The sequence below is a fragment of the Aedes albopictus genome, chromosome 3 (assembly GCF_035046485.1).
Source record: "Aedes albopictus strain Foshan chromosome 3, AalbF5, whole genome shotgun sequence".
NCBI lineage: Eukaryota > Metazoa > Arthropoda > Insecta > Diptera > Culicidae > Aedes > Aedes albopictus.
Window position 1 is genome coordinate 204,146,467 of NC_085138.1, and position 9,247 is coordinate 204,155,713.

Genomic DNA, 9,247 nt, shown 5'->3' on the forward strand with positions numbered 1-9,247 from the left:
GTAGCTCAGTGGAATGAGTGTTCTTGCTGTAAAACCCCATATAGTGGAATTATATACTTTTAAATCTGGTGACGCTGTTATGATTAGTGACTGTCGCGCTGATATCAGAAGCCAGAGGCAGATAATCGCCATATTCTGATTTTTCTTGAGAGGCATAATACATTTTTCTTAATTTAAAAACCCAATTTCATACACTGGTATACAGCATTCTATGTTGAGTAATTGCTGTTTAGCATGTATGCTCTTCTCTATGCGATCGCTGGCCGTAGTTCCACTTTTTCACTGCGGGGCTACGCGCGTCAAATGACAACCAGTATGTCGACCTGTGTACTTTTTGAACGACTTTCCTCCGACTGTGTCAGCCGCGACGAGATGCCTGCTGATGGTATTTTCCTTTCATCCTTCTTGGTTCGCAGCAAAACATTGTTTCGTGTTTTTTGATATTTTAGCCGTAAAAGTTTTAAGTTTCTCCTCAAAAACTACACCAAACTGATCAATAGTATGTGCTTGTGCTAATGTGCGTTCAGTTCCGTTTCGGCGTGCAGTTAGAGTTGGCGAAAAGAGCACTTTTCGACACAGCTTGGTGAATCCTCCACGAAAGATTGTGCCTCCCCGCCCGAACAGAAATGGCTCGAGAGTACGATCATTTGTTCAAGCTTCTCATCATCGGCGATAGTGGTAAGCATTATCATCGGTCCTTCCGTGGAAAACTTGCCTAGTTTGGTTACAAAACAAAATTTCTGATAAAGTGCATTGAAACGTTGGGCTACTTCTTTGTGTATCACTTTGGGGAGGATCATCAGCATTGGAGGCCAGCACATTCATCATCATCATCATCGCCATCGTCAACACGCAGATCAGTGCTGCCAGGAAGTATTGATGTATTTTTGTTGGTATTCGGCGATCTTTAGTGTGATCGTTTAGTCTGGGCCTACTCAAATAAAGGAAACCTAATAGTCCTGTTCAACGACGCAGGTTCAATTTGCTCAAAGTTGCTGCATCCTGCTCTTACCCATTAAATTTTGTAAACGAACGGGTAAGAGCGAGATGCAGCAACTTCGAGCAAGTTCAACCTACGTCGTTGAACAGGACTAATATATTATTGTAGGTTACACAAATTGGACTATTACACTTATTTTGGTACGCCTAAAAAGTGTATTTGTGCTTAGGGCTCGTTCAAATATTACGTATCGCTAAAGGGGGAGGGAGGGGTCTAATGCTGTTTTACGCTCCATACAAAATTTCAAAATTTCCCATACAACAATTGTTACGTGGGGGAAGAAGGGAGTCTAGAATTGCCATTTTTGCGGTACGTAATATTTGAATGAACCCTTACTAGATTTGACGTAAGCCTGCCAGTTATAAACTATTTTTCAAGTCATGGAAAGTGTGATAAAATTGCACATTTTAGGCCAAATATTTCAATAGGTCCTATCTGCATTTGAGAGGCTCTCTTTGTTTACTTTCTCTTTCAATTTTTGCAATGTAATGGTACACTTTTCAACTACTTTTGCAGTTCAAATCAAAAGACGATTGTTTTGACCATCGTTCAATGCAAGGAGACAATCATAATTCAAATAAACAGCTGAGATATTAACGAAAGAGAGAGAAACCAAAGAGAGCCTCTCTTCTGCAGATAGGACCTTGAGGCATGTTTGGCCTGATTTGCCTCGGATCGTTTCGGCTTATTTGGTGCACTTATTCGCTTATTCCTTGATTTACAAGAAATAAGTGCACCGATGACTCCAACTCGATTCCAATCCAATTTGGGATGCTGTCAGTAATACTTACATCAGCAATAATACTCGTGAACATATCTGGCGTTCAATTTGAATGGGTCGTATGTGTATAGGAATCACAGCAAACGTACGATCAATTCAAATCAAATGTTAGAAACACAAGTTTTCGGCAAAATAAAAAAAAACATCTTATGAATTATTGCTCTTCTACCATTCGATTTTAATCTCATGATGTGTCCAAAAATCTACTTAAACATAGAGGGCCATCCATAAACCGCGAAGACTTTCTTTTCGGAAGAAAAGGGGAGACTTCCGATCTGGAGGAATTTCTGAATTCATATTCCTGAAGCCTGGAGTCCAATCTGAGAATTTTGGATAAATTTCTGGGATAAATCCATAGTAGAATTTCTAATAAGAAAAGTTCTAATGAAATTTATGAAAGAATACTCAGAACAACATATATGGAGAAACGCTGGAAGAATTCCTGGAGAATCTTGAGACATTTTTGGAAGAAATGTAAAACAATATCTTGATAATTTCGTGAAAGAATTATTTAATCGCTGAAGAAATCTCTGCAGAAGTTCTTGCAAAAATCTAAAAATAAACATGAATTACGGAAAGAAATCTCTGGAAGAACTCTCGTAGAAGAGCGTTAAACATATTTTAAAGAAATCTGGAGAAATTTTTGCAAGATTTTTTGTAAAAAAATCTCTATTCTTTCGTAAATTTCTAGAGGAATTCCTGAAGGAACTTCTAGAGACACGCCTTGGAGAACTTCTGAAAGAATCTCAGTTGTCTGTGTACTGGGTTCTAAGTCTATAAAACAAAAACAAAAAAAAAAAACAGTTAACCCTCTAATACCCAAATTTTTGATTTTGATCTAAATATCATTTTTCGTCATCTAAAATCGACTTTAACATGTTTTGGAAGATGATTCTTTTTAATTCTCGATTTCGTGAATTTCAGTTTTTGATTTTTCTAATTTTTATTTTTAAACATCCCCAAAGTTTTATATTTTTTCTGGAAGCCTATTTGGGGTACGGATTTTTTGAGATGAAAACATTTTGAGATATTATGATTGTTGTTGAAATATTTTTATTTTAAATTTTTTTCATAGAAAATTTTATTTTCCGTGTAATTTTAAGGAAAATAATTTTAGAGTGTATTCGATTCCCTTAAACTATAAAACTAGGATAGAATGATTTGGGAAAAATTTAAAATATGTTAATTGCAGTGATTAAATGCAAAATAAACAAAGACTTCTAGAAGGTGACTAAAACATCAATTTTTCAATGAAAAAATGTAAATACGCTTTAAAATACACCAAAAACCATTTTGAGATATACAAAACAGTCCTAAATATCAGCCAAAAATATAAAAATTTTGATTTTCCACGAAACAAAAATTACAAAAATGCTCAAACTATACCCCGTCTAAAGGCGGTATTGGGTATTAGAGGGTTAAAGAGGGGTGGAGTTTATGCAGAAAAAATGGAGTGTGTGTTGAGAGATGACAAAACAATAATTGCTATTCATAGTGGAGCAATTTCAAGAGCTCATATAGCCGAGGCATTAAGCGCACTGGTACTCAACAATATCATGGTGAAGGTGATGGGTTCCCGGGTAGAGGTGAATGGCAAACCAAAAACAAAAGAATAACAAATTTTATTGTCATAACTTATTTTGTCATTCATGAGTTCTTCATGAAGAGCTTAAAACAACATGTGAATAGCATAATATGATATCATATCAAAATATGCCATTCGCTTATCATTTATCAAATTTGGAAGAATAACTGCTGAATGTCTTATTTTGCTATCATAACAAATTTTGCAATTGGTGAGATATTGTTTGAGTTTGATGATGAACCATCGCAGTTTGGCACTTATCAAGAACAACATAATGATAAAATTTGAAAATTTGGTTATTCTAATGATAACTTTTGATAGTTTTTTTTAGTTGGCAGGCGAATAACTAATTTTGATATTGTTCTGTTTTTAATAAATCTATAATGATATATTTTGCAATTCTCAACCTTATTTTTTTTGTTCTTGGTTTGCCATTGTAATGTCAAAATTTGACATTCTTCAGTTATTTCATAGAACAATTTTAGTTATTATTTTAGCCCTTTTGTCACTTATTTCAAACAAACCAATGGTAAATTTTACCATTCAGTAATTCCTTTTGAATGGTAAAACTTGCAATTTTTTTGTATTTTTTTCTGCCCGGATTCGATTTCCGTCAGTACTTTCCTCGAAAAACAAAAAAAGGTCCTGGTCATGATGGTGTAAAAAACTGGTTTCTAAGACATATTCCACGGAAAGGGTATGTGGTCCTCTCAAAAATGTTCTCTGCTTGCTTTAAACTGAACTACTTTCCAAACAACTGGAAACACGCTATAGTTGTTGCTATACCATAAGCAAAGAAAGATACGTCTGTTCCGACAAACTATCGACCCATAAGCCTTCTGCCGACATAAGTAAGGTTTTCGAACGAATAATATTAAACCGTATCGAGAAACACTTGGAAGTAACCCGCATAATTCCAAATGAACAGTTCGGCTGCCAAAAGGGGCATTCTACCAGCCACCAAATTGTTCGGCTAGTGAAGGAAGTGAGACGGAATTTTCAACAAGGGAAGTCATCAGGGCTGACACTTCTCAACGTCGAAAAAGCGTACGATTCGGTCTGGCACGGAGCAATCTTGCACAAAATGCTTCTTGAACATTTTTCTATGCTGATCCTCGGAAAAGGTCCGCAGTTTTCTGAAGGACCGTACGTTCCAAGTCTCCGTAAACGGCAGTACTTCCGATCGAAAACCTGTTCCATTTAGAGTCCCTCAAGGGTCTGTCCTGAGCCCTACACTATAAAACATTTTCTCTGCCGACATAGTTAAAATCAACGGAGTCGAATACTATTTTTTCGCCGACGACACCGGATTTTTGGTCTCTCATCACGATGCAGCAGTTTTTGTCGACACTCTCCAGAAAGCGCAAAACTCCATCCAAGAATACCAAAGAAAATGGAGGGCTAAAGTCAATCTTGCAAAATCACAAGCTATTTTCTTTATCCGACGTCGAAGCCCTCGACATTTACCTCAAAGCTAAGTCTCCTGCGGTGGTGTAGAATTCCGTAGTCCCAAGCTAAAATTTGGCTGCCACGTGACCAATTGCCTCCAGAAATGTGACAAACTCACTAAAATGCTATATCCGCTCATCAAAAGGCCATCTCGACTGGTGCGCAATCTGAAGGTCCTTCTGTACAAAACCGTTTTTCGGCCTACGGTTGCGTATGGATTTCCTGTCTGGTACGACTGTGCACAATCGCACCGGAATAAAATCCAAGTTAAACAAAATCGTTTGCTGAAATTATGATGTTAGACCTAAGCCCTTTCCATCCGACTGAAGAAGTACATGGGCTTGCTGGAGTGGAGAGAATCGACAACTTGTTCCGCAGACTTTTTCCTAATTTTCTGCAGAGCTGCACCTCATCTGCTAATCCTCTTTTACAAGAGCTGGTTATTTAGACATATGATATTAGAATTAAGCTTTTCTTTCCTATAAATTTTTCCCATGCTATTTTAAAGGTTTTTTTTTCCTTTTTTGTCGAATTTTTGTTGTCTTATATATGCTTTCTCTACAAATTTCTTCTATGGATTTTTTTCGACTTCTGTCAAGTGACAGTCATATCGGAACAGACAGTCTTATTTATTAGGTCTAATAATACACTTCTTAGCAGGGTTCGTAATTTTCGTTTCAGCGATACGAAATATGCTATTCTCACGGCGGCGGGAGAACTTATTTTCACTATTTTGCTTGAGGAACACTTTTCCCCTCCAGCACTTCTTTCGAGAGCAGCGCTTCATGATAACTGAAAATCACCGCAACCTTCGGATAATTTCTCTTCGTTCTGTTAAATTTTCACTCACCCAATTCTCACGAAAAACTTTTAAAAGCAGATTAACAAAAATCGTGCCCGCGACGGGATTTGAACCTGGAACATTACTAAAAACAACCGAGACACGAGCACTCTATCCATACCACCACGCCAACCACACAGAGGAGTAAAAAATTTACTGCATAAAACCAATCGTCGTCGCTGTCATAGGAATCAAGGAAAGACAACATGATCGGCCGACGAAGGGACAACCGAAATTCTCGCCGCTTTGGGAGTGAGTGATAATATATTTTCACTCTTCTCTTTGTGCGGGAGATTTCTCAAGCCAGATTTTCGCTGAAAATTAACGTGAGGGAGAATTCCATTTTCGTGAGAATGAGCGAAAATTCCAAACGCTGCTTCTTAGTTATAAGAAGTGCATTTTAGAAACAGCAATTTCTCAATAGAAGTCATGAAAATGAAAAAAAAAAGTTTGGCACGAAAGGATATTCTCTTATCTGTGAAGCGGAGCTGGTGTGATGATTGAAGCACGTGATATCACGCTGAGGACCTGGGATCGAATCCCAATCCTGAGAAACTCACGAAATGTGAATTCTTCCTTCGGAAGGATTCTGCAGTACGCCCTGAGATAAATTGGCTCCGGATTAAAAATCTAGCTAATAAAGATTTAAAAAATCTCGTTGCTACCTTAGAGCTATCTTAGCTACTGTTTTCGCACATAAGAGCGTCTGTGGGTGTAGTCGGAATCTGTCGGACACTGAACGACCATAATCGCGGTGATAATGAGCACTGATAAGACAATGGATACATAATGTATTGAACATTACAACATTTATTTGACGGTAAAACGGATACACTGATGCTTCTGCCACAGACAAACAGACGTAACACTCTGATAATTCCCATCGTAATTCGATTTAACGATCTTTTTCAAAATTTGATAGTTGGCCAACTACCCACCTGTGGCGCTCACATCGTTTTTGTTCGAGTTTGACGTTTGCTCACTACCGCCACCTAGTTGATGGTCGGCCAAATTTAGTCATTTTAGCATTGGGCGAATATGTTTCCGTGACTATGATTTGAATCGAAAAATGTTCGAAGTGTTACGTCTGTTTGTCTGTGCTTCTGCATTAACACTGATTTATTGCAGCTTAGCTTCACTGATAGTTTGGATTTCTTATGGATTGGGACACGACACTGTATTACAAACTACTAAACGGGTATATTGGTGAACTGATCAACGGTTATTTGTTGGAATGGAGTACGATGATGTCTTATCACGGTGTGTCTGGTAGAACAAATTTATTACAAAAAAATGGGCATCGCTAATTTTTACGCTACGTGAAAGTTGACGCTACCAGCTTTCATTCAAGCCCAACATCGAAATATTCCATCGGGGGAACTTTTTCATACAAAAATTGGGTATGTTTGTTAAGTAGAAATAGGGATTAATTTGGAACCGTGCATTTTGTATGGGGAAAAACAGTATTCTGAAAAAGTTGTTCGGGATCCCTCGGTGGATTTTTTTGGGGAACACATTAAGGTGAATATATAACGAAGCCACACTTCGAATTTTCAAAAGCACAAATCTGAAGAACCAAGGGTTGGTTTGCGCTGAAAAGTTGATCGATTGGTCACCACCAGCGGGTCACTAATCGATCAACTTTTCAGCGCAGTCCGTCTTTTGGTTCCTCAGATTTGTGTTCTTGAAAACTCGAGGTATGGCTTCGTTATATATTCACCTTAAATGAAAGCTAGAAGTCCATATTTTCGAAAAACGGCGGATTTGGCGATGCCTAATTTTTTGTGATAAACCTTCACCATATGCACGCCGTGTTATATAGGATAACACTGAATAATGACTAGTAATAGCTAATTGTCTACAGATGAATACTAAAAGCTTTTATGATAAGGTCGATCACCTTTTACTGGAAGATAATTCTACATTGTGGTTGTATTTGGCGAGAAAATACTACAAATACTATGAGATTGTGAGTGCAATTCCTATGAGTGCAACTGCGTTACTGATGCATTACAGGCGGATTAATCTAATCCGGGGTTATCGTTTCTTTCTACAAATATGCGTAAACAGCTACCTTACACTTCCTTTAATCTGTTTCTATAATTCTCTATATGTTAATTTTAGGTGTGGGAAAGTCTTCGCTTCTGATACGTTTCTCCGACAACACATTCTCCGGCAGTTACATAACAACCATCGGTGTCGATTTCAAAATACGCACAGTGGTCATAAACGGTGAACGCGTGAAGTTGCAAATATGGGACACTGCAGGACAGGAACGGTTTAGGACTATAACGAATACGTGAGTTTTAAGTTTAACATCACTCAGCAGTTTCTAAATAAATAGCATTTCTTTACTTATTACTCATAGTTATTACCGTGGAACGCATGGTGTTATAGTGGTATACGATGTCACCAATGGCGAATCTTTTGCCAATGTAAAACGATGGCTACAGGAAATTGAATCTAATTGTGACGTAGTGAACAAAGTTCTAGGTGAAGTAGCAAAGCTTATAGTCAGTGCTTCGAAAATAATGCGTATGGTGACTTCTAACGAGCATCACAATCAAAAGTGGCATTCCTAATATGCGTCAAAAGATATTTATGTACATACGAATATAGAATAATTTGTAAGAAGTCATTGTGCGACTATTTTTGACGCACTATCTTTCGGAGGCAGAAACCAAATTTTACTGTTTGAATAAATTTTAGTCGGAAACAAAAACGACGATCCCGCCAGGAAGGTTGTGATCACCGAAGACGCGCAGCGTTTTGCGAACCAGATGGATATACAGCTTTTTGAAACCTCAGCCAAAGACAATATCAATGTAGAGGAAATGTTTTTAGCCATCACCGAGCAAGTGCTAAGGCATAAAAAGCAAACGCAAAAACAGGTATGTAATTCCAAATTCAAATGTGGAATCATATTACATGATCAATCGAATGCTTATACGACATATTTTCTCGATCCTTCTTTCTATTTTAGGTTCAATCGGATCAAAGTAACGACACCGTCAATCTGCGCAAAGGAGCTAACATAAAGAAAAAGAACAAATGTTGCTAGTACTACTACTAACACGTGTTTGGTTGAATTGTGTAAGCAAGCAAACTGAAGCATCCGGCAAAAAAACGAAGGAAAGAGAGCTAAAAACGCATACAATACACTGTAATTATATAAATGCTATCTAATATATTTATACTGATTACGATATCAAACACTTGTAGCAAATAGACGCCAATTTTTAACCAGTGGTTTGTATCAACGCATTCATCCTGAAATCCATCCAGTCACCCACATTGTGCTTGAGCCGTAACACTTGTGCGTAACACTTTTAAGGCCTGAAGTACACAGGGTAAAATATTTGACAACTCCAGAAACAACATCAGTTTGACACTAATGAAAATTCGATCAAGTCCAACCAGATATTCGAGCATTGGGTTCATTCTAAATTGGGGTCTCCAGTTTGCCTAGTGGTCAAGGATGGGAAAAAATCATTAACCCGACGTCTCCACTAGACAGAAATGTCTTGCCATTTTGCTGGACAGATGTGTCATGACAGAAATGTTCTCTCGCTGTTTACATGGAAAGCAGCG

The 9,247-nt window shown here is 37.7% G+C and overlaps 1 protein-coding gene across 1 annotated transcript; it reads left to right on the plus strand.

The window, feature by feature from the left end:
* Window positions 1–342: 342 nt before the first annotated feature.
* LOC109416210 (ras-related protein Rab-35) lies at window positions 343–8,902 on the plus strand. The gene is made up of 5 exons (XM_019690202.3): window positions 343–678; window positions 7,781–7,955; window positions 8,025–8,149; window positions 8,366–8,547; window positions 8,640–8,902. The coding sequence occupies exons 1-5, from the start codon at window positions 627–629 to the stop codon at window positions 8,715–8,717; spliced, it is 612 nt and encodes a 203-aa protein (XP_019545747.1). The 5' UTR covers window positions 343–626; the 3' UTR covers window positions 8,718–8,902.
* Window positions 8,903–9,247: the final 345 nt, after the last annotated feature.